Below are 26612 nucleotides of genomic sequence, written 5' to 3' on the forward strand. Positions count from 1 at the left end.
TCATGCCCTTTTTGATGATTTCACCAGGATACAATACAATACAATACAATTAATTTGTTGTCATTTGAACCTCATTGAGGTTCAAACGAAATGTTGTTTCTGCAGTCATACACACAAGGAAAAGAACCAAGACACAACACAATTTACACAAACATCCATCACAGCGCATCTCCTCCTCGCTGTGATGGAAGGCAAAGACTAATCTCTCCCCTGCACTCCCCATTCTCCTCCCGATGTCAGAATCAAAGCCCCCGGCGGGCGATGGTAAGTGTCCCGCGGTCATTAAAGCCGCGCCGGGCGATGATGTAAGGCCCCACTCCAGGTACTCTTCAACCCCGCAACTGGGGCGGGAGAAGTCGCCGTTGCGGAAGCCCCGAAAAGCGGTCTCCCAGCAGGGACCCGCGGGCTCCCGGTGTCACCGTAAGCCTCCGAATCTCCAGGGTCAGGTCGCAGCCGCGCGCAACCACAGCTCCTCCCGCTCCGAACTCAGCCAGCTCCACGATGGTAAGTAGATCCGCAGCCCCGCGACTGGAGCCCCAGGTCGTTCCGGTTGGAGGCCGCTCCACGGTGCTAGGCCCCAACGACAACGGAGACCCGACAGAGAAAAGGTCGGGTTCTCCTTACAGGGAAAATATTTTAAAAGTTTCCCCACCCCCCGCACACATACCCAGTTAAAAAAATAAATAAAAACTACATTCAAACGAGACAAAAAATAATAAAAAGACAGACGGACTGCAGAGGTAATGCCTTTTTCACGATTGAATGCCTAAATCAGCCTTTTTTTGCCAATTTGCTAAAAGGTCGTGTTATTTTCTCCAGTGATTGCAATGATGTTTTCTATGTTAACACGTTAATATTAATGTTGTTATTATTAATGTGTTAACATAGTATAACTTACAAGAACATTTCCACCACCGGGGCAAAACCGTTGGTCTTTCATTTGTTCGTGCCACTGCCCGCTGAGAAACTGAGTTTCTCCAGCAAAAATGCTGGAGAAACTCAGCGGGTGAGGCAGCATCTATGGAAAGAAGGAATATGCGACGTTTTGGGTCAAAACCCTTCTTCAGACTGATGTGGGGGGGGGAGGGACAAAGAAAGGAAGAGGCGGAGACAGTAGGACTAGAAGGAGAGCTGGGAAGGGTATGGGGTGGAGGGAGAAGACAAGGGCTATCTAAAATTAGAGAAGTCAATGTTGATACTGCTGGGGTGTAGACTACCCAAGCCAAGTACCCAAGCTTGTCTTCTCACTATATTTACTGCTGGTCATCATTACGGAAAAATTATGTTGACAGCAATTTCAACATTGTTGTGTAGAAAATTAGAGATGAAGTTGCATGCAACAAAATATGGATCTCAATAGACGAGACAACCAATGCTATGGGGAGATATGTTGTCAATGTAGTGCACTGGAGGCAGGTCAACCATCAATGGAGTATTTGTTCACATCGGAAGTATTGGAGGTCAAACAGCTCAACTATTGCTCAGTTATTTACATCTTCACTTGCTGTACCTTGGCCAGAAAGTATAAAACACGACAATGTTCTTCTGTTTGTGACTGATGCAGCTCCGTACATGAAAAAAGCTGCTCGTGCTCTTAGTTTTATTCCCCAAAATGTTGCTTTTGACATGCTTATCTGAAGGACTTCATAGAATTGCCAAGCACATATGTAGCTTGTTTCTAAATGTTGATCGCCTAGTTTCCAATGTCAAGAAAATCTTCCTCAAAGCACCGTCACGTGTGCAGTTTTTCAAAGAAATACCAAGATTCCGCTACCTCATCAGCCCGTTTTGACTAGGTGGGGTACAAGGCTCTCTGCTGTACTCTACTATGCTGCAAATTTTTAAAAGATAAAAGTAAATGTCAACTGTCTTGAAGAATCTACTCCAGTCAGGAGCGTCAGTGAAATCATGCAGAAAAAGTCTCTCCGGTCGCGATCTTGTGTTTTATTGTTTCCAATTTTGCAAACTTCACACAATCTATCACTTCCCTTGAGAAACGTGGCAAAACATTAGCGAATAACTTGCAGGTTGTCAACAATGTAACTGACGATATTCGTAAAGTTCCTGGTGATGTAGGTAAAGACATGCAAGGAAAATGTGAGAGGGTGATTTTAGCTAAAAAAGATCTTGAAGAAATACAACACAGTTAAAGTTCTCAAAGGTAGTTGTAATGCAGAAGATGTCAACATGAATATAGATTTTGTAGCTTGTTTCGGGTATGCACCAGTGACCTCAGCTGAGGTAGAAAGAGGTTTTTCACAACTGAAGTATATTCTGTCTGACAGACGGCATAGTTTAACACCAGATTATTTGAAAAAAAATGCTAGTAATTATGTACAACCAGGCCACTTTGGTCATTTAATGTAGTATACCTTTACATTATCATTTTTACCCATATTTTGGTGGTGGAAATACATACCTTTTTATGCCTTTTTTTGTCAATAAATGCCTTTTTCATGCTTTTTTTGTAATTTATTACGCCTACCTGCCTATTTCAGAGTTTGCTGTGCCTAATCCTGGCTCTAGTCATAAGTGATAGGAACAGAATTAGGCCACAGAGAAACTGCTCGTATTTTTAAGAGCCTACTTGGTATCGGTGTAGGAAGGAACTGCAGATGCTGGTTTAAACCAAAGATAGACACAAAATGGAGAGAAGGAGTGGGTGACATTTCAGATAGAGTCTGAACAAGGGTCTCGACACGAAACGTCATCCATTCCTTCTCACCAGAGATGCTGCATGTCCCGCTCCAGCATTTTGTGTTCTACCTGATATCTATTCCACGTGAAATCCAACGTATCAAGTAATCCTTGTTGAATTCTCATACTTGCCAACCTGCACAGAGGTAATTCACCAGTGCATGTCTGAAAATTGCACCTTTTTTGACCGTGTCTGAAAGCTGACCATGTTATTGTAGCTTTGGAAATACTCTAATGGTTTCAGATTAAAATGCCTTTCAGGCGTATTCACCATGAGACCCAGGTTGGATCAAACGAACTGCCCATCTTCTCCACAAGCATAAAAGCAGCCTTGAAAATAGTTCATGTTCATGTGATAGGACCAGAATTAGGCCATTCGGCCCATCATGCCTACTCCGCCATTCAATCATGGCTGATCTATCTCTCCCTCCTAACCCCATTCTCCTGCTTTCGCCCCATATCCCCTGACATCCGTCTTGGATAAAGTGCATCCCTTGGGTGTTATTAACCTCCTTACATCGTGGAGGCTGTCCCATCGTACTTTGACCAGTAATTAAAGAGAGGAACAAAATAGATGTGATAATGTACAGAACACTCAAACTCTGACTGCTTTTGCAGCCACAATATTTACTTTATCACTGCGGTTAAGTATCTAGTCAACAGTGAACACTCCTTGGATGATCATGCTGGGAATTTGACAGTGGCAATACTGCATTGAATATTCTCCTGCCGAACCTAATGGTCTTCTGATACTTGTGTAATACAATTGATACTTGCACGTATCAACCCACGTTACATGTTGTCCTGGTCATACTGCTCCCGATCACAACTGCTGCAATATCTGAGAAGTTGCAAATGGAACTGAACATAGTGCAATCACCAAGTTTTTAATCTCATCATTAAGGGAAGGCCTTTGATAAAAACGCTGAAGATAGTTGAGCTTAGCAGACTGCCTTGAGGAACTCCAGCATCGTCTTTTTTTGTACAAGTTATGACAACAGAAATGAAGAATTGTCACCTTGAATCCCCTTTGATATTAATTTTACTGAGGCTTACTGGTCAATTGCAGTCATTCTCATATCACCTCTGGAATTTAGGCATTTTGATCACATTTGTAACCGGATTGAGTTATGGGGCCAAAGCCATAAAGTCGAGATAGAAGGTAGACACAAAATGCTGTAGTAACTCAGCGGGACAGGCAGCATCTCTGGAGAGAAGGAATGTATAAGGAAGGGCAACATAATATAGCAAAGCTCTCAATACCACTGAATACTGAAGAAGGATCTCGACCCAAAATGTCACCTATTCCTTTTCTCCAGAGATGCTGTCTGACCTGCTGAGTTATTCCAGAATTTTGTGTCTATCTGACCTTTCGGGTCGAGACCCATCTTCAGACTGAACTCAGTGTAGAAGGTGTCTAACTTCGATTTAAACCAGCTTCTGCAGTTCTTTCCCACACATCGTCCAGATAGAAACCAAGTTAGTGCCAATGAGCAGGGTATTGGTGAATAGGGGTTACATGGTATTATTAGCAGTACTTTTTATCATTCAGCTAATGATTAAAAACTAACTGAAACAGCATTAATTGGCTGGGTTGCATTTATTAACAGAAGGTAATAAACATAATAAATATGACATCAGGACTATGCACTTCATCAGAAGATGATTGCTAAACAGCAAACCATGAGAAGATATTATCGGGGGAACATAATGCAGCAAAGCTCTTAATACTTCTGAATACTGAAGAAGGATCTCGATCCAAAATGTCAGCTATTCCTTTTCTCCAGAGATGCTGTCTGACCCGCTGAGTTACTCCAGAATTTTGTGACTATCGTCTGAATACCAGTAGGTTAACAGAGGCAGAGAGCACCCTGGGAAAATATCTGATAGGCATCGCGACTGTACATAGACGTACATAGTATTTTTTTAAATACAACGTGTGCCATCAAAGGGCAAAGAGTGACCGTAGAGCAAATCTAATTTAATACAAGCCCCAGTGTTGAGTGGTGTAATAAATAAATGGTGAAAAGTGCAGAATATAGTGAATATACGATGTGCTTGAAGGTGCCCTTCATTGCATCGTTGAAAGTTTAGAGAGGCATTTGGATTCATATTTAAACCACAAATTTTAGCTATTTCAATGAAGAAAGATCAGAAAAAATGTTCTTCAACCCTCTGTGTTTTATGGAGAAGTTTGGCAAACACTAGTAACCAAAAAATCAACAATTGTGTTATATAGTTCTGATATCTTACAGTCAAAGTGTCTGGGGTCCTCTCGCGATGTAAAAACTCATCCCACTTCTCTCTATTCCCCTGAGTGTGATCCCACATGCATCCCTTTCTTCTCCACAGCACAACAATTAAGATTCAAGCATATAGATACATTAACAAGAATCTCTAATTATAAAGCATGCACACTTCCAACTCCTCTTATTCTGCCCGTCCTTAAAATATACCATTTCCTCCTTTAGCTGAGAGTAGATGTTCGTTTAGTTTAGTTTAGAGATGCAACGTGGATGTTGGATTTCACATGGAACAGATACCTAGTAGAACACAAAATGCTGGGGCGGGACAGGCAACATCTCTGGTGAGAAGGAATGGGTGACGTTTTGGGCCGAGACCCTTGTTCAGTCTCTCCCTGAAAAGTGACTCCATTTTGTGTCTATCTTTGGTTTAAACCGGCATCTGCAGTTCCTTCCTACACAGATATCAAGTAGATGTGTAGCTAAGCTTTTCTATTATTTAATGGTACGTTATTCTGAATTGACCACTTCAGGTTATTTTTGACTCCTCTATTAGTGGTGTGTGACTAGCTGAACTTTATATTACATTGTGAAGTTCAAAATACTTTCCAAAATACCAGTCAAGTTTAAATTGATAATTGCACCACTGGATATTTTTAACCGTACAAGCAGAATTAATAAGGCATGTCATTTGCCTGTAACAACCATTCACTGACATTCTAATCACAGCTCTGCTATATAAGTGTTTAATATGTATGTGTTTACCTTCAATTGGAGCTGATACTGTTACTGCTAACTTATATTCACAATATCGACAATAGTGTTAAATCGCTGTAAAGCAAAATGTAGTATTGGAGTATTGTTAATAAAAGATTGATTTCGTAATGATTGTTTGCAGACTTTACTAATACTCATTCAGGAGCTTAAGACCAATACATTTTTATTGATCAATACAAAATGTATGCGTTAGAACAATAAAGACCGATGAATAATTGGAAATTAATATGATCAAAAACACTTTAACAGCTTTAAAGCCCTGTCCCACTGTACGAGTTCATTCAAGTGCTCTCCCGAGTTTAAAAAAAAAATCAAACTCGTGGAATTAACGTAGCGGCTACGTCGGAGCTCGGGGACGTCTCTTAGCGGCTCGTAACACTAACGGCAGGTACTTGGGAAATGCGGTAAGCTCGGGAAGACTTGTGAAGATTTTTCAACATGTTGAAAAATGTCCACGAGAGTCCCGAGTACCGACTAGCGGACATTACCATAAATCTCTGAGTTCGAATCAGGGCAAACTCGCGATGACTTCAATGAACTCGTACAGTGGGACAGGGCTATAACATTGTCAATATTTGCAACGATAAAGCATTTTGTGTTTTTCACAATCTTTATCTATTATGCTGTTGGCCCATACTTGACATAAGAACTATGAAATGACTTCCAACCCACTTGTGGAAACATCCAGACCTTTCCAAATAGTTCATTTAGCATACCAATAATAGCTTGTAAATTATTCAATAGCACGGCTGAAAAGATCGTGCCCATTTGTTGCAGAACCATATCTATATTACAAAAAGTCTGATCTTGACCACTTCCTGTTGTTCCGTAATTTGATTTTAGAAAAAAACGCTGCCTCTTACGGCTGTGATTTTTGGCCATCTTACTCGGAGTCCCCCTTCACTGCGCAGGACAAGAGGATTTTTCCCATCGATTAAAAATAAAAGAGTTATTATTGTTTAAAAAATGTTGAGATTCTCTCTCCTGACGGCCATGCCCCTTCCGGAGGGACTATAAAACCCAGAAGTGTTGAGTGCCTCATTCAGTCTCTGCAAGATGGGGGAGTGAGAGGGTCACGTCTCTCAGTCTCAGCAGTGAATAACACTGAACACATGTCTACTAAACTGTGTGGTTTTACTGACCTGTCAGTGCCCTTAATGTGGTTTGAAAATATAATTTGGAAATGCTAAAGCAGTGTTACCTTTGGTTTGGAAATACTAAAGCTGTGTTGCCTTTGGTTTGGAAATGCTAAAGTTGCCTTGCCTTTGGTTTGGAAATACTAAAGTTGCCGTGCCTTCTATATAATTAAGTCTAATCTTGACCACTTCCTGTTTGCGCTTTATATTGATTTTAGAAAAAATGCTACCACGTACGGCTGTGATATTTGGTCATCTAACTCCGATTTCCCCTCCGTTCATCACGTGCCTAGGATTTTTCCCATCGATCACAAATAAGAGCTATTAGTGTTTTAAAAAAAAAGTTGAGATTCTCTCTCCTGTAAATCATGCCATGAAGGCCACACCCCTTCTGGTGGGAGGGGGAGGGACTATAAAACCCAGAAGTGTGGGCGTGGCTCAGTCTCTGCAAGATGGAGGAGGGAGAGGTCATGACTCGCTGTCTTTAGTGGCCTTGCACCCTGCTTGAAGTGGTAAGAAAACTGCACTTAAATTTGGTGGCCTTGCACCCTGCTTGAAATGGAATTTCAAGGAATTGCCGTGAGTGAGCTGCCAGCCCACCAGCCGTGATTGAGTGAGCTGCCAGCACAACAGGCTTGAGTCACTGAGCTGCCACCTCAAGAATCCATTTGGCCCACAATATTCACACTAGCCCTCTGGAAACCAGTCCCTTCAGCCCACAACACCCATACTAGCATTCCAGAAAGCACCCCACCCCCCCTTTAACCTTTCCAGATCAGAAAGAGATGGATTAAAATTGTGGAATTAATTAATGTAACTAATAGCTTTAAAAAATAACCAACTAATAATAATAATATATATATATATTTTCTTTTTAGTTGCTTTATCGTTTTCTCAATTCAATCTTTTAAATTTCCCACTTTTTCAGTTGACGAAAGTTCACCATATTTCTTCCTGCAACATTTCTCTATTCTTCTCTCAACCCTTAAACCTCTTCGTTTCAAAATATTCTTTAATGGTCCGGTCATTCTCAGGCCTCAAATAACTTGTCCCTTTATCATCTTGCACTTCCAGGAATAAGCAGAGCAAAATACATTTTACCGGCAAGATAAAAGTACTAATGTGGGACATTCCAGCAACCATAAGGCCATTGCAAATTTCCAATGTAATGTCTTCATAATCTGCTAAGTATTGATTAAATTAATACTGAGAAAAGGGAGTGAGCCCCTCAGCTCATGAGGCGGCTCCATATTTTATAGAATTATCTGCTCTACAACTCAGTTTATATACTTTTAATCCTTGATATGCTTACTTGCTAAAGAAAAAAAAGTTAAATCAGTATCTACTGTTTTTTGGGGCAGAGTTCCAGATTTTCTTTGTTGTTTGTGTGAACAGGCCTAGTTGTGACTTTGTGCTCCAATGTCTTGCATTATGGCATATAAGTTCTCCATATCTGTCCTGCATAATTATTTTATCATTTGAAACCTTTGTTGGATCAAACTGGAAGCATTTAAACTCAAGTTAATTTAAGCAAATCATACACAATTTTCTTCATATTTTTCACTGAGTAAACAATTATTCAGATATTCCAAAGGGTGCCAGAAATTTGTCAAAATGGTAGAATGGCTGAAGGAAATCAATTATTGGAAAGATCAGATCACCTGGCATCATTATCAAGTCCAAGACTGTTAAACTGGGATCAAATAGAGGTCTTCCAAGTTAGGAAAGACTTGGACCGAAGATGGCCACAAAGTGCTGGAGTAACTCAGCGGGACAGGCAAGCATCTCTACACAGAAGGAATGGGTGACGTTTCGAGTCGAGACCCTTCTTCAGAACGGTTTGGATTCTGATAAATCAGATTAGGAGAAATTACATCCATAAGCAGAATGGTTGGTAAACAAGAAGTAGAGTTTTTAGTTAATGGGGGGGGAAAATTGAGAAATTAATCAAAATTATTAATGTAATATATTGTGATTATCTGGAAAGGATTCTCTGAAAAAAGCAGTGGAACGGTTTAATAGTAATGTTAAAAGTAGAATTAGAATTTGCAAGCACCCCAGCGAAGGAATAATTAATAGTGTAATAAGTTGGACTGCTCTTTCAATGAATCAATACTGGCAAAGTGGGTGGGGGGGGGGGATAATATTGTGCAATTCAAGAATATCAGCACATGAAGGATGTAATATATGGATGAATTTCTGTGATAGAACTCACAATTTTCCCAATATTCTGAGTGTGAAGGATGTGTGAAAATACTGTTAAATGGCAATGGCTTGCCACATGTCTCTCCTCACTTTTCTTCATGCCAGCAAATCACAAGGTGCATAGATGAGTTTTTCCAAATGGTTTCTGCAGTTTATAGTAAACATTAGGACAAGCTTTGTAGAAATTCACTATTCACCACCACACTTCTCCGTCTATGTTTCAGAGATAAATTAGGAAGCTCCAAAACCAACATTATGGAATGATATCAAACCACAATAATACTCCTTTGATAGCAGCAGATCAGCACTATATTCCTTCCCTACTTACCTAGCGTGGTGAAATCTTATGTTTTCTGTCTGGAGATCCACATTTGCTTTGCAACACTGTGGTAACAATTATATTTTGCACTCTGCCCCTGAAACTCAGTTCCATTTAAGTGATTTTGAATAAATTGAATTTAATAAATGTTATTAGCCAAGTATGTATACATACAAGGAATTTGCCTTGGTGCTTTGCTCGCAAGGATAACAAGATATACGGTAGACAAATAAAAAATAATTTAAACATGTGAAGAATGAATGAAAGATAGCAGTCAGAGGATATGGTGAGAAGGCAGGAACTAATTGTGGATGATCAGCCATGATCACTGTGAATGGCCGTGTTGGCTGGAAGGGCTGAATGGCCTACTCCTGCACCTATTGTCTATTGAAATAAAATACCAGAGCACAAGGAGGCTACAGACTATTGGCTGTTGAGTAGAGCTACTGCTCGTGGGGAAAAAAGCTGTTTTTATGTCTGGCTGTGGCTAGCCCATATGATTCTCAGTGTAACCCAGAAAGTTGTGAATCTCTGGAATTCTCTGCCACAGAAGGCAGTGGAGGCCAATTCACTGGATGCATTTAAAAGAGTTGGATAGAGGTCTTGGGACTAGTGGAATCAAGGGATATGGGGAGGCAGGCAGGCATGGGTTACTGATTGTGGATGATCAGCCATGATCACAATGAATGGCGGTGCTGGCTCAAAGGGCCAAATGGCCTCCTCCTGCATCTGTTTTCTATGTTTCCATACAACACAAATTGGGGGTCAAGGAAAGAGCGTTCACGTCGCGGCCCTGTTTCCACCAAGCTTTCCACCACCACGCACAAGAAGTATAATTGTAGTTACGCAAAAATGCTGGAGAAACTCAGCGGGTTCAGCAGCATCTATGGAGCGAAGGAAATAGGTAACGTTTCGGGCCGAAACCCTTCTTCAGACGTATAATTGTATGCAGATGCTGAGAAGTGTGTTCAGCTCTGGCTGATCTTGTGTGTGGACTGGACCAGAAGAAGAATGACATAGAAACATAGAAACATAGAAATTAGGTGCAGGAGTAGGCCATTCGGCCCTTCGAGCCTGCACCGCCATTCAATATGATCATGGCTGATCATCCAACTCAGTATCCCGTACCTGCCTTCTCTCCATACCCTCTGATCCCCTTGGCCACAAGGGCCACATCTAACTCCCTCTTAAATATAGCCAATGAACTGTGGCCTCAACTACCCTCTGTGGCAGAGAGTTCCAGAGATTCACCACTCTCTGTGTGAAAAAAGTTCTTCTCATCTCGATTTTTAAAGGATTTCCCCCTTATCCTTAAGCTGTGACCCCTTGTCCTGGACTTCCCTAACATCGGGAACAATCTTCCTGCATCTAGCCTGTCCAACCCCTTAAGAATTTTGTAAGTTTCTATAAGATCCCCTCTCAATCTCCTAAATTCTAGAGAGTATAAACCAAGTCTATCCAGTCTTTCTTCATATGACAAATGTAACTTTCGTGCTCCATTATTAATACCCGTCTCCGCCGAGTTACTCCAGCAGCATGTTGTGTCTGGACTGTCTACCTTCGGTGTATCCCAGCAGCTGCAGTTCCTGGCTGCACACACATCATTTTCTCTCCTGCGGCCTGTGCCGTTGAGTGTCGGGCCGGCCGGCCGCTGTGTGTGTATGTGGGGGCGGCTTCACCACAGCCTGTGTGTGTGTGTGTGTGTGGGGGGTGGGCGGCTGTGGCTGTGGCGGCCGCTGGCCAGCAGGTGTCGCTGTGGGCGCAGTGATTGTCCGCTGTGTGTGTGTGTGTGTGTGTGTGTGTGTGTGTGTGTGCGCTGCCGCCGCCGCCGCCATGTTGTCTCACTGCAGCTGCACCAACGCCGCCGCCGCCGCCGCCGCCATGAGGGAGAAGCGCTGCCGCCGCCGTCACCCAGTCTGACTCCGACGCAAACCTCCACCACCTTCCCCATCTCCATCACCTCCTCCTCCCCCCCCCCCACCCCCACCCTCCTCTCTCAGGCGAGGGGACAGCAGCGTCGAGCCATGGAGGCCGTCAAAGCCTTTAATAACGAGGTCGGTGTGAGCCGCAGTTGTTGTTTGTGGGGGGAGAGGTGACGGTTGGCGAGCGGGCGGGCGCCGCCATCACCATCACCATCGCCCGCTCGGTGGGTGGGGGGTGGGGGGGGGGCGGAGATCACCATCACGGTACATCGGTGCGGTGGAGCCGGGCCTCGGCGGAGGGTGAAGAAACCGGGCCTTCCCCCTCACCATCCCCCGGGCTCCTCTAACGGAAACTCCGCTGCTGCTTGCGGCCTACACGGTGGCGGCGGGGCCCGGCCCGGCCGCGGTGGGGGGGGGAGGGGGAGAGGGCGGCCTGGGGGAGGCTCGTTGCCCGCACCGCCGTCTATGGGCGGCGGGGCGGGGGGGCTGGAGGAGTGAGGGCGGCCTGGAGCCGACCGTTGTCCGCCTCGTTGACGTGGGATCAGGGACAGGCGGCGGGCTGGAGGGGGACAGGGCGGCCTGGCTCTAGAGGCTCCTTGCCCGCCCCTCCACCAGCCACAGACGGCGGCCTGGAGTAGCTCCTTGCCCGCCCCTCCACCAGCCACAGGCGGCCGCTGCCCCCCCACATCTCCACCCTGGATGTGCAGAGTCATCGAGCAATGCGGCCTCAAGCCATGCTCTCGTTAACCCGCGGCCTCCATCTCCATCCCGTAATTGCCACGGGTTGTTTTTTTTAACTCGCATTTTCAACGGGTTCTTTTAAAAAAATAATAATTTCTAATACTTGACGGCGCTGCTTTTTTTTTTGAAAATCAAACAAAAGTTTTACTGGACTTTATACAGAGGAACTATGTCAGAGCTCTAAAGATTCATCTACAATTACTTGGACTAAAAAAAACCCCAAAGTATGAATGGAAAAGGATGGATCGTTTTACTGTAATCAAACCATCAGGACTGAACATTAGACTTTTATCACAATGATTAAAATGTTGACGGGGTCTCATGTTTACAAACAACTTAGTGGCTAAAATTAACGGGCCTGTTTTGTGTTCTCAGTTGGATGTGTAGCAGATCTAAACGTTAGATGTAAGATACTTGTCAAAATAACACAATTTAAATACGGAGGTTTAACAACATAAGCACCTGGAATTAATGTCAAGAAGTCCATAAGGATAGTACTGTCTTGGGGATATTTCAAAGTTTAATTTAAAAACTTAATCTTTACATGGTTTTCTCCCTAAAGTCAACAAGATTGCTTATTTATTCTACACGGGCCATGTCCATTATCATGAACGGGATTGCCAAATATTTAAAACTTACCCATAAGTGCAAGGCAGGGATTGCAAATTGGTGTCCAACCCAAAAGGTCATGGCCAAAAAATATCTGCACGGCATGAATCATAGAGAATCTGGTGTAGTGTTCTGCACAGATTGACAACTTTAATAAAACACTTTGCAGAAAATATAGAATGTGCTTTTTCAATCTAAAGTTTGGGCACCAAACATTAACAGTATTTAGGGATTCTCATGAGTTACTCCAGTTGAATGTGTGATCCTTTCAATCAGTACTAGGAATTGATGACATCTGGTAGAAAGAAGAGTGAGGGACAGTAAAATTGATACACCAGTACCCTTGGAACTAAAATAGTTGGGATTAGCAGATATTCTGGCATATTGGATTTTACTCCATTAATAGTTTAGTTTTACATTAATACAGTGCGGAACAGGCCCACACCGATCAGCGATCCCCACACGTTAACGCCATCCTACCCACAAGGACCAATTTACACTTATACCAAGCCAATTATTCTACAAACCTGCACGTCTTTGGAGTAGGAGGAAACTGAAGGTCTCAGGAAACCCACGCGGTCACGGGGAGAATGTATGAACTCTGTACAGACAGCACCCATAGTCGGGATTGAACCCTGGTCCCTGACGCTGTAAGGCAGCAACTCTACCGCTGTGCAGCCCTTACACAAGCACACTTTTATTTTGTGTCAGATAATCAGGATTTCTGAACAATTGAGTGCTAGATTATCAATTTTTCTATATTTAATTGTACATGCATGCCCTCTTTTGTAGTATCCATACATAGTTGAATGATTAACCTAAGCAAAAATCTCACTAAAAGCGTGCTGCAAAACATCAGAAACTTTTGAGACTTGTGGTATAATCCAAAGGGAATAAAATGGATCCTTTTCTCAGCAGTGTGATGAGATTTGTTGCTTTATTCTATATCACATACTATTAAACAGGTACACCACTTAGTGCACCTGTGATCTTGAAAGTATGAGATGTGACCATCGACAATAGTCTTATATACAACTTTCCACCACCCTGCCACCTATCAGAGGGACATATCTGTAAATGTTGCAACAGGTGTTCAACTTTCATATTCCTGATGGTCATTCTCCATTCATGATGCTTTCATTGGTACGTATGGAGCACATTTATTCCTTGTTTGTTTTACTTTGGTCTTAGAATCCTTTTGACTTCTAGGAAGAGTAGTTTTATTATTGAAATCTGGAGATGTTAACTTTTGGCAGTGTTCTTGTACAAATATATCATTGATTCTTTGTACTGACCTAGTCAACATTTCTGAGTACAGTTGAGTGATTTATGAAAAAGGTTATTCTAAACAAAACAAGTTGTACATATGCAGATTTCCAAGAAGTGTGGATGTTTGATTGACACATGGTAGTAACCTTAATCCTTCAGGTTACTTATGTTGATCTAGCAATTTCATTTTATATGGTTTTTCAACTAAAATTGGATGAAATATCACATAAACAGGTCATGTTCTATCTGATCATGTGCCTATTCAAAAGCCTCTTAAATGTCGCTATCGTTTCTGACCTCTGGTCTAATTTGAATTTTCACACTGAGAAAATTAAAGGGATAAAGATAGCAGCATTAAAAAAAAATGGACATTGGTATTTACTGCGGTATTAAAGTTTATAAAGTATCCAAGTAGTCAAACTGGTGATAAGCTGTGCCTGCACAAAACCAAGTTTTGGGACTCACGAGAATGCTATGACTTGATATTATTTTACCCCCCTGTCTCCAGGAAGTGTGTCACATGGTATCTAATTAAGACCATTAATATAGGCTATTCATCCTCACCACAAGTTAAGTGCAATCACTGTAATACCCTTGCATCAGTAACTTAGTTTTAAAAATTGCAGGTGATCCAATGTCAGCATTTTGATATGCAAGGCAGATAGAAAGATTCACTCTTTTGCACCATCTCAAGATAGTCTTGTTTAGTTTAGAGATACAGCATGGAAACATGCCCTTCGGCCCATTGAGACCATGCCGACCACCCGTTCACACTGTTTCTATGTTATTCCACCGTAGCATCTATTTTCCACATACCAGGCAATGTTACAAGGCCCAATTAACCTACAAATGCAAGCATCTTTGGGATCTGGGAGGAAATCAGAGCATCTGGGGGAAATCCACGTGGTCACAAGGAGAACGTGCAAACTCCACACAGACAATACCCAGGGTCAGGATTGAACCTGGGTCTCTGAAGCTATGAGGCAGCAGCTCTATCAGCTGTCCCATTGCTGTGGAAATTTAATGCTGTACTCTTTTAACAATTTCTACTGGAAGATATATATTTTCTCTATACTTTCAATTCTTAAATGCCCCCATGGTCCTCATCTTTTACACTTAAGAATTATTTCACGCGATGACAATCCATCTAAATAAAATTCATAAAATCTATATAATTTGTAAATTCAATGTTCATAAGTTTCAGTCGAATATGTAAACAGAATCCATGCTCACTCTGATTTGTCCAATTTCCCAAAGGTAACTACAATGACTACTAGCAGGCCATAGGCCTACAATTTCCTTTTTTTCTGTCCTTTCCTTTCTTAATAAGGAATGGTAAAATGTCAACTTCTATTAGGTAGTATGCTTCTTGAATTGTGAGACTTATTTCTACCTTTCTCATTGTGATAGAAACCAGGAGTCCTGCAGATTGCCTATCTTATAGGTTTTTCTATACCAGTTAAGCTTATTTAATCTGTTTAGTTTCTTTACTCCCATTGCTGTTATTATTAGTGTCATAGAGTGATACAGTGTGGAAACAGGCCCTTGTGACCCAATCTGCCCACAACATGTCTCACCTACACTAGTCCAAACTGCCTGCGTTTAGTCTATATCCCCTCCCCCCCCCCCCCCCCCCCCCCCAAACTTGTCCTATTCATGTACCTGTCGAACTGTTTCTTAAATGCTGAGATAGTCCCAACCCAACTACCTCCTCTGGCAGCTTGTTCCATACACCCCCCACCCTTTGTGTGAAGAAGTTACCCCCTTGGATTCCTATTAAATCTTTCCCCCTTCACCTTAAACCTATGTCCTTTGGTCCTAGAATCACCTACTCTGGGCATCTATCCCTCTCATGATTTTATACACCTCTATAAGATCACTCCTCATCCTCCTGTACTCCCAAGGAGTAGAGTCCCAGCCTACTCAACCTCCCTATAGCCCAGACCCTCTAGTCCTGGCAACATCTTCTCAACATCCGTCGTATTTCCTTTACCCTCATTATTGTGAAGACTGATACAAACTTGCTATTTGGCAAGAGTATTTTATTCTGAAACATAGTTTTAATGTGCATTCATTTCACTTTTGTATCGTCTTTCCTATTGTCAAGGGTTATTACAATTAAATATTTTGCCCTTTTAGGATTATGTACAGATTTGTCTGGAGTCTACAGTAGAGACCATTTGTAGATAGTAAAAATGGTTACCAAGAATTACAGCAGAATGTTGATCAGAGCTGCCACGTAGTACGGATATTCCGTATTTTGTACGGAAATGCAATAAGAATACGGATGTATGGGTTTGCTTTGTAAAATACGGATTTTTTCCTGTTTCATCTTGCTGCTTAAAAAAAATGCAAGGATATAAAGTTATATTGTAACTCTAAAAATTATAGCAGATTAAATCTATTAGTATTTTAAATTTCAAGATCTGGATGATTATTTTTGTAAGCTTTGATCTGCCTGTCCCGCTCCAGGTTTAAACAACGCTGTCAATTTAGCGTGTGGGAATTTAAATGAACAGCGCAATGGGTTCTAATTGTAGCGCTACCAGCTGGAGCGCTATTGCCTTTACACATAACGCTATGGGTCACAGACTGTTCGGGGAGGTAGGGAGAAAAAAAGGGAGGGAAAGAGAGAGAGAGAGAGGGAGGGAAAGGGAGGAAGGAGGGAGAGGGAGGCTTCCAAAATGGCTTCTGCATTATCATCTGGTGCTAAAAGCAGGAAGCAGCCGTTCAAACAGAAATATACAAAGAGATGGCAATGAATGCGCTGTCAAGTAAAGTATGTAGAAGACATGTCAATTGGTAGCAAAGTTATGCATTCTTGTACTCTTACATGGTTATGACCTCACATTAAAAAAACATGTTTTCAGCAAAATGGCACTGCGTAAAAATACCGATTTCCTCAGCAAAATACTGATTTTCAGGTACTAGAATACTGAAATGCTCTGACAAAACTTGGCAGCTCTGGGGCATGTGGACTGAGGAATGGTTGATGGGAGTTTAATGCAGATAAGTATGTGGTGCTGCATTTTGGGAAGCCAAACCAGGATAGGATCTTCACATTGAATGCGTGGGCCGTGGGTAGTGTAGACTAGAGGGATCTAGCAGTGCAGATACATAATACCTTGAGAGTGGTTGCCCAGGTATTTGGTACCACTGAATTTGGAGTATTGTGTACATTTCTAGTCGCCGACTACAGAAAGCATGTGGTGGCTTTGGAGAGTGCACAAGAGGTTTACTGGAAAGCTGCCTAGATTAGAGGGCATTAGCTATATGGAGACTTTTGACACACTTGGATTGTTTTTTTGTGGAACATCGGAGAGCTGTGTAGATAAGGGAGATGGTCAGAACCCTTTGTCTAAGATGGAATTGTCAAAGATCAGAAGGCATTTCTTTAAGGTGAGAAGGGCATGTTTTTTTTCTGATAGTGACATTAAAGAGACTTTTAGGCACGTGAATGCGTAGGGATATGGATCACATGCAGGCAGAGGAGATTATTTGAATCTGACATCATCTTCGGCACGGACATTATGGGCCAAGGGCCTGTTCATATGCATTACTGCTGCTATTGATATGTTCTTATCAAAAATCCAATACATATTAAGGTGCCACATTATCTCTGTCCATGTTTTTTTACTTTTAAATATTAGATCAAACTTGATCTTCCCTTTTGAAAACTGTTGATCAAGATGTTTTTCAGTTTATTTGAAGAAAGATTCTGTTATCTTTCCTGCCATCCATTTTGACTTATGGGTTCATGGTTCCAATAATTTATTCTACTTTTTTTTTTAAAGTAAAAAAGGTGTGTTAATTGTCCATCTGCCTGCTTTTAAAATTTATATTTAGTAGCTGATTAATTTCCTCAGTAAACAGTGACATTTAAGTGGACCTGGCCTTGTGTTGTATCAAAGGTCATTGAGCCTTATATTAATTATTATTTACTTTATCCATTGATTCTACTTTCTAGCTAGTTTGCTGTGGTCAGTTCCTGTTTCATCCTGCTTAATCTGCCTTAACTATATTTAAAATCTTGGATTGTGATCCATTAATCTCCCTTGCTTGTGTGAAATTGTGTTATATTATGGTCACTGTTGTCTGGCTGCCATCTTAATTCAACAATTGACTAATATGGTTCATTGCTAATCTGGTCTTAATCTTTGATTCAAGGACATATTTCCAATGCACTGAAAAATCTTGATACTTTTTAGAACTTGAGTTATCGGCTCACCTTAACCTACATGAGCTGTAAACTCTTTCTGTTTTAATCTGTGTGTTGCCATGAGGTTCACCAATAACTTCCACTGTCAGATGTCCCCTCTAATTCGGTGTTTCTGAAAATTCCTCTACCACACATGCACAGTCTGGCATTTTTAAGGAAATTTGTTTTATGCGATTCATTGTCTTAATGTGTTGGTATGCTGCCTTGGCATGTTGTAATTGATCAATATAATAACCTGAAATTAAGGTTGAAACTGCTGATGCTGGAATTTTGAACAAATTGTGCTGGAGAAACTCAGCAGGTCATACAGCATCTATGGAGGGAATTTCTGAAGTGACCCGACACAAAACATCTGTCCATTCATTTTACAGATGCTGCCTAACGTGCTGGGTGCCCCCAGCACTTTTTTTCTGAAATTAATGTTTTTGAGAAAATATCACAGTAAACCATTACTTTAATTCAAAGCAACATATCAAAAGGGAATCCAAGATGTCTTTGGAGAGCATTGTTCCACTTCTCTGTGCATCTCAATGCACTTTTAAAGTATAATGACAATATAGGCCAGTGGAACAGCCATGTTGTCCGATTTCATGAACAATCGGTAAATTATTCTCAGTGGTGCAGAAAGAAATCCCGAGTAGAAACATAGAAAATAGGTGCAGGAGGAGGCCATTCAGCCCTTCGAGCCAGCACCGCCATTCATTGCGATCATGGCTGATCGTCCCCAATCAATAACCCGTGCCTGCCTTCTTAAATCCATCCAGTGATTTGGCCTTCACTGCCCTCTGTGGCATGGGAATTCCACAAATTCACAGCTCTCTGGGTAAAAATGTTTTTTCTCACCTCAGTCTTAAATGGCGTCCCCTTTATTCTAAGATTGTGGCCCCTGGTTCTGGACTCGCCCAACATTTGGAACATATTTCCTGCATCTAGCTTGTCCAGTCCTTTTATAATTTTATGTTTCTATAAGATACCCTCTCATCCTTCTAAACTCCAGTGAATACAAGCCTAGTCTTTTCAATCTTTCCTCATATGACAGTCCCGCCATCCGAGGGATCCATCTCGTGAACCTACGCTGCACTGCCTCAATCACAAGGATGTCCTTCCTCAAATTAAGAGACCAAAACTGTACGCAATACTCCAGATGTGGTTTCACCAGAGCCCTATACAACTGCAGAAGAACCTCTCTACTCCTATACTGAAATCCTCTTGTTAAGAAGGCCAACATTTCATTAGCTTTCTTTACTACCTGTTGTACCTGCACGCCAACTTTCAGTGACCGGTGTACAAGGACACCCAGGTCTCGCTGTGCCTCCCCCTTACCTAACCTAACCCCATTGAGATAATAATCTGCCCCCTTGTTTTTGCCACCATAGTGAATAACATCACATTTATCTTTATCATACTGCATCAGCCCACTCACTCGACCTGTCCAGGTCACCCCGCAACCTCCTAACATCCTCTTCACAGTTCTCACTGCCACCCAGCTTTATGTCATCCACAAACCTGCAGTGTTGCTACTAATTCCCTCTTCCAAATCATTAATATATATGGTAAACAGTTGCGGCCCCAACACCGAGCCTTGCGGCACTCCACTCGCTATTGCCTGCCATTCTGAAAAGGACTCGTTCACTCCTACTCTTTGCTTCCTGTCTGCCAACCAATTTTCTATCCACGTCAACACACGACCCCCAATACCATGTGCTCTAATTTTAGTCACCAGTCTCCTGTGCTGGACCTTATCAAAGACTTTCTGAAAGTCTAGATACACTACATCCACTGGCTCCCCTTCATCCAATTTACTTGTCACATCCTCATAAAATTCCAGAAGATTAGTCAAGCATGATTTTCCTTTCATAAATCCATGCTGACTTGGACTAATCCTTTTACTTCTATCCAAATGCCCCATTATTACCTCTTTAATAATTGACTCCAGCATCTTTCCCACCACCGAAGTCAGGCTAACTGGTCTGTAATTCTCCGTTTTCTCTCTCGCTCCTTTCTTGAAAAGTGGGATAACATTAGCTTTCCTCCAATCCACAGGAACTGATCTTGAATCTATTGAACATTGGCAAATGATCACCAACGCATCCACTATTTCTAGAGCCACCTCCCTGAGGACCCTGAGATGCAGTACATCAGGTCCCAGGGATATATCATCCTTCAGTCCCATTAGCCTACCCAATACTATTTCTCGCATAATGAAAATTTCATTCAGTTCCTAGGCCCCCTTAGATCCTCTGTCCTCCAGTACTTCTGGGAGATTGTTTGTGTCTTCCTTAGTGAAGACAGATCCGAAGTACCTGTTCAACCTTTCTGCCATTTCCTTGTTCCCCATAATAATTTCACCCATGTCTGCCTTCATGGGACCCACATTTGACTTTGCTACTCTTTTTCACTTAACATATCTAAAGGAGCTTTTACTGTCCTCTTTTATATTCCTGGCCAGCTTCCCTTCATACTTCATCTTTTCAGCCCGTATTGCCCATTTTGTTTCCTTCTGTTGTCTTATGAAAGTTTCCCAATCCTCTGGCTTCCGGCTACTCTTTGCTGTGTTCTACATCTTTTCTGTTAGTTTTATTATATCCCTAACTTCTCTTGTCAGCCACGGTTGCCTCCTACTCCCCTTAGAATCTTTCTTCATCAGCAGGTCCATGTCCTGAGTTTGAGTTTTGTTTAATGTGAATTCATTGGCTAGGAAAGTACATAGTGATAGATGGGATTCTTAAATGCATGTATTTGTATGTATTGGCATGCAGACTGTACAAAGGTGACTTGAAAGATCTGGACTTTAGTTGGATACATTGAGAGTTTAAATGTTATGTAAAAATATGAATCGATGTAAATTCAAAATTTTGATACAACGAGCAGCAAAATGTAGATTGCCATTCCAGTTTACAAAATGAGAATAGTCTATTTGGAACACCATTAAAAAATAATAATTTAAGTGCCAGAAGGGACCAATGGGATGTTGACCTACACCCATTGACAGGAAATGTATCCAGTGCCATCCATGCATATACACGTGCAATTGTAAGAGATTTAGGATCACCAGTTCACCTTTTTGGATGAAGTATGGTGTTCTGCGTGCAATACAGATTTTTTTAAATATCTGGAGAGATTTTTGCTATTTACAGTCTGTCCTCCGTTTAAAAGCGTGATCTATGGAATCTGGTAATATCTGCTTCTCGTTGGAATTTAGCATTAAAGGATATTTTAGTGCTATCATTACCTGGAAAAATTGGATATTTAACTTGTCCATCTGTTTCTACATGTTAAAAGCACATATTTTCAAAAATGTTGTTTGTTATGGAGGAAGAAGGATGGCTTGAAAAAACTAAAGCAGTGAGGTTGAATTATTGTCATCATTTCTCTTGCCATTAAACATAGTCTCCTTTGCCCTTGTTTTCATAATTTACCTTGCACCTACTAAAAGTGGAAACAAAAGAATGAAAATAAATTTGATTCAGTAACATAGAAACTAATAATAGTTGCTCTTGCTTTACACGTAAATATTATTAATCTGTCAAAGGTTATTCTGCATTGGCAGTTGGTTTAACATCATGCCTTTTTCTTCCGTGCGATCTTATCATTTGGGCACGGAGTATGTTAAATATTGGTCTCAGTTACCAGCTGTACTTATTTTTTTTCCTGTTTCTGCTTGCTTAAAATTTAAGAACGGCCGAGTAATGTAATGTTTTGAAAGCATCAGTATCAAAATGTTAATTTATTTGGTGAAATATTCATTTTCCAATTCTTAAATGTTATTCTTTCTTTTTAGTTGTACTCCTTAAATGAGTATAAACCACCTATCTCCAGGGCTAAAATGAACCAGGTGACCAAGTCTGCTATCAAGTCGATTAAGGTAAATTTAAAAATTGTATAATTTTGTTCTATAATTTTCTTTGAAAAAAATAATACGATATAATTTACTATCACAGTCATACGGTGTAGAAATAGGTCCTTTAGCTCAACCTGCCCACACCGACCAACATCCCCCATCTGCACTAGTCCTACCTGCCTGCGTTTGGCCCATATCCCTCTAAACCTATCATTTCACCTATCTAAATGCTTCTTAAATGTTGTGATAGTACCTGGTTCAACTACCTCCTCTGGCAGCTCATTCCATACTCCCACCACCCTTTGTATAAAATAAAGTTACCCCTCAGGTTCCTATTAAATCCCCCCTGAACTTAAACCAGGTTCGGCAACCTTGTTCTGCATAGGGGCCAGGCCACATGTCTGTGAGTGGATGGCGGGCCACATCTATGACGTGTACACATGGATCCCACTCCGGATGGCAGGCAACAAATCACATGTTCACATAGATCCCGCCCCTTCGAGGAGCCACCCGTAGCACTGGCCCCTAGTTACGGGCACTCGCGATCATGAAGCACCTATGATTGCCCTGGCTCTGTCCTGAAGGCGGTGGCTCAAATACTCACACTCACTCGTCCCCAGCTTATTGACAACCCCGATCCCGACAGTGAAGCCCAGACACAGAGGGTGCGTGGCCGTGCTGGTGGTTTTGCGCAAGATGCGGTACAGACAGAACTCGGCGCTGCTCGACGGCTCCGCTATTGCGGCCGGCAGCGCTAGTCTCCTTGCATCATCAGGGCCTCAGGCCCGGGAGGTACCAGAGATGACGGAAGTCTGAGGGCCGGATAATTACGGGGGGAAAAATACGCCTGCGGGCCAGATGATTTTGGGTTACGGGCCGCATTCCTCTCCAGATTTTGTATAATCACTCCTCAACCTCCTGCACTCCAAGGAATAAATCCTAGCCTGGTCAACCTCTCCGTATAGCTCAGGCCCTCGAGTCCTGGCAACACTCTTGTAAATCTTCTCCGCACCCATTCCAGCTTGACACCATCTTTCCTATAACATGATGACCAAAACTAAACACAATTTTCTAAATGTGCCTGAACATATTGTATAACTGCAACATGACTTCCCAACTTCTATAGTCAATACTCTGAATGATGAAGGCCAGTGTGCCAAATGTCTTTTTTGACCACCCCATCTATCTGCGATCCCACTTTCAAGGAACTATGTACCTGCAGTCCTTGATCACTTTGCTCTATTATATTCCCCAGAGCAACTATGACCTGGATTATAAAAGGACTGGACAAGCTAGATGCAGGAAAAAATTTCCCACTGTTGGGCGAGTCCAGACCAGGGGCCACAGTCTTAGGAAAAAAAGGGAAAGCCATTTAAGACTGAGATGAGAAAAAACTTTTTTGGCCAGAGAGTTGTGAGTTTGTGGAATTCCCTGCCACAGAGGGTAGTGAGGGCCAAATCACTGGATGGATTTAAGAGAGAGTTAGATAGAGCTTTAGGGGCTAGTGGAATCAAGGGATATGGGGAGAAGGCAGGCACGGATTATTGATTGGGGACGATCAGCCATGATCACAATGAATGGCGGTGCTGGCTCGAAGGGCCGAATGGCCTCCTCCTGCACCTATTTTCTATGCTTCTAATACTCCCCAGGCCCCACCATTCTGTGAAAGTCTGAAGAAGGGTTTCGGCCCGAAACGTTACCTATTTCCTTCGCTCCATAGATGCTGCTGCACCCGCTGAGTTTCTCCAGCTTTTTTGTGTACTTGTGAAAGGCCTACCCTGGTTTGATGCCCCAAAATCCACTACTTTTCCCTAATCTGAATTAAACTGTAATTGTTATTCCTTGGTCCACTTACAAAGCTGATCAAAATCCCACTGCAATTCCTAATAACCTTCTTCACTGTCTATGATATCGCCTATATATAGCTTATTTCTAATTATAGGCCTGCAGACTGAAAAATGATATTTTGCATGTCACCCTGTGCTTCCTACCATCAAGCCTATTATCTATCTGATTAGCAAGATCACCCATAACCTTCCAGAGTAGCCCTACCATGCAGAAACATCAAAAACCTTGCTGCCTTCCATATACACTATGTCTACCACCCTGCCTACATCTTATCGATTACTTCCTCACAAAATTGAGGAGAGAATCACCCACGCACAAAGAAGTGCTGACTATTCCTAAACAACACCTTTCTGTCCAATTGCATATAAATCTTATCCCTCGGTCGAGGTGGATGGAAAGGTGAGGGGCCAGGTACAAAATGTATTTGCCCCAGTTCAGTATAACCTGGAACCGTCTGTGGGCCAAGGTGTAAAATCAAAGGGGGCAGCATGTAGTCATTTGTGATGATATCAGATACTGATCATTTTCCATGCAGTTGTGGAAATCTGAATGAGTTGACATTATAGTCAAGAGTGTTATATTGTCATATGTTCCGCACGGGACAATGAAATTCTTACTTGCTGCAGCACAACAGAATATGTGAATATGTAAACATTGTACATAACGGGGGGGAAAAAAGAAGAGTTCAATAAATAACAAATATAGTATAAATAACAAATAATAATATAGTCTTTTGCAGTTCAGAGCTTATTTGTTGTGTTCAATAGCCTGATGGCTGTGGGTAAGAAGCTGTTCCTGAACCTGGATGTTACAGTTTTCAGGCTCCTGTACCTTCTTCCTGATGGCAATGGTGAGATGAGTGTGTGACCAGTATGGTGTGGGTCCTTGATGATTTTGGCTGCCTTTTCGAGGCATTGACTACGATAGATCCCTTCGACGATAGGGAGGTCAAAGCCGGTGATGGACTGGGCAGAGGTCACAACTTTTTTTCCCTCTGGACATTGAAGTTGCCCAACCAGGCCACGATGCAACCAGTCCTTCAGCTGGCCAACATTTTTCTAATGGGCAGGATGTGAAGGAAGGAAGGAACTGCAGATGCTGGTTTAAAACGAAAATAGACACAAAATGCTGGAGTAACTCAGCGGGACAGGCAGCATCTCTGGAGAGAAGGAATGGATGACGTTTTGGGTCAAAACCCTTCTTCAGACTGAGTCACGGGAGAGGGAAACGAGATATAGACGATGATGTACAGAGATATAGAACATATGCAAAAAAGTAACAATAGTAAAGGAAACATTGTTAGCCGTTTGTTGGGCAAAAAAAGAAGCTGGTGCGACTTGGATGGGGAGGAATGGAGAGAGTGGGAATGCCAGGGTTACTTCGAGTTCGATAAATCAATATTCATACCACTGAGCTACCCAAGCAAAGTATGAGATGCTGTTCCTCCAATTTGCGTTTAGCCTCACTGACAATGGAGGAGACCTAGGACAGAAAGGTCAGTTTGGGAAGGAGAATTAAAGTGTTTAGCAACTGGGAGATAGGTAGTTCCAGGCAGACTGAGCGAAGATGTACACACAGCCTTTTATCTTTTCATCACTGGCCTTTGTCCAACCATCAACCAATCAAACAACCCTTAACTGTATCCACCTTTCACCTGCCTGGCTTTGTCCTGCCCCCACCTCTCTTCCAGCCTTCCCCAACTGTAATCAGTCTCTAGAAGGGTCCCAACCCAAAGCTTTGCCTGTTCATGACCTCCAGAGGTGCTGCGTGACCTGCTGGGTTTTTCCAGCACATTGTGTCTTTTTTCTGTAAACCAGAGTTTGCAGTCCCTTGTATCTACATTTTATTATATTACATCTGCCTCCAGTAGATTTTGTTGCTCCAGATTCCAGCAACTGCATGCTTCTTGTCTCTAAGCTGACGAGAGACAGTTTCAACTTCAAACCAATTAATAATGCATGTGTGATATTGCTGATGGTTCCAACACTAAATTGTATATTGTCTAGAAGGGGGGAGGGATGCTGGAGGAGCGGTCACATTTGTCCTAAGTGGGTGCCTTTTGCTTGCCCAGAAGCTCTGAAATGGTGCCTTGGAAGCCTGTTTCCAGTTAAGGGATTCTGTTGTTGGTAAAATCAGAACAACAAAGGAGATAAGAGACAACAATTTTTCTGTGATGACAATTGAAAAGCAAACTTTACATAACTTTGATCCTGATCTTGGGTGCTGTGTGTGTGGAGTTTGCACATACTCCCTGTGAGCACGTGGGTTTCCTTCTGGTGCTCTGGTTTCTACCGACGTCCCAAAGGTGTGCGGGTTTGTAGTTTAATTGGCGCCTGTAAATTGCTCCTAATATGCAGGGAATGGATGAGAAATTGGATAATACGTAACTAGTGTGAACTGGTGACCGATGATCGGCATGGACTCGGTGGGCCAAAAGCCCTGTTTCCATGCTGTATCTTTTTTTTTTTAAAAAGGGACCAGTTCTGTACATCTGCAGGTTTAAGGTAGTTGCCCTGTCAGTGGGTCATCGTATCTACTTACATTGTGTCTGCAGTTCTGTGTGGGTCCAGGATTGAATTTTGCTCTTCATAATGCCAGATTATGACGACTAGGATACTGAGTTGGATGATCAGCCATGATCATATTCAATCAGCCATGATCATATTCGAAGAGCCGAATGGCCTACTCCTGCACCTATTTTCTATGTTTCTATGTTAGACCTGCTCACTTGGCCTCCTTGCTCCTCAGACCTCAAGTCTTTGCACCTTTCTGCACATCTCCCTTTA

At 42.2% G+C, this 26612-nt stretch overlaps 1 protein-coding gene across 1 annotated transcript in view; it reads left to right on the top strand.

Annotated features, from left to right (window-relative positions):
- The first annotated feature begins 11209 nt into the window (after window positions 1-11209).
- scaf8 (SR-related CTD-associated factor 8) overlaps window positions 11210-26612 on the top strand; it is a 110316-nt gene continuing 94913 nt past the window's right edge. Inside the window, exons 1-2 of the mRNA XM_055639985.1 lie at window positions 11210-11431; window positions 21919-22002. Coding sequence (XP_055495960.1) covers window positions 11402-11431; window positions 21919-22002 — 114 coding nt within the window. The 5' untranslated portion in view covers window positions 11210-11401. The remainder of the gene's footprint in view (window positions 11432-21918; window positions 22003-26612) is intronic.

Source organism: Leucoraja erinacea, chromosome 8 (genome assembly GCF_028641065.1).
Source record: "Leucoraja erinacea ecotype New England chromosome 8, Leri_hhj_1, whole genome shotgun sequence".
Classification (NCBI taxonomy): Eukaryota; Metazoa; Chordata; class Chondrichthyes; order Rajiformes; family Rajidae; genus Leucoraja; species Leucoraja erinaceus.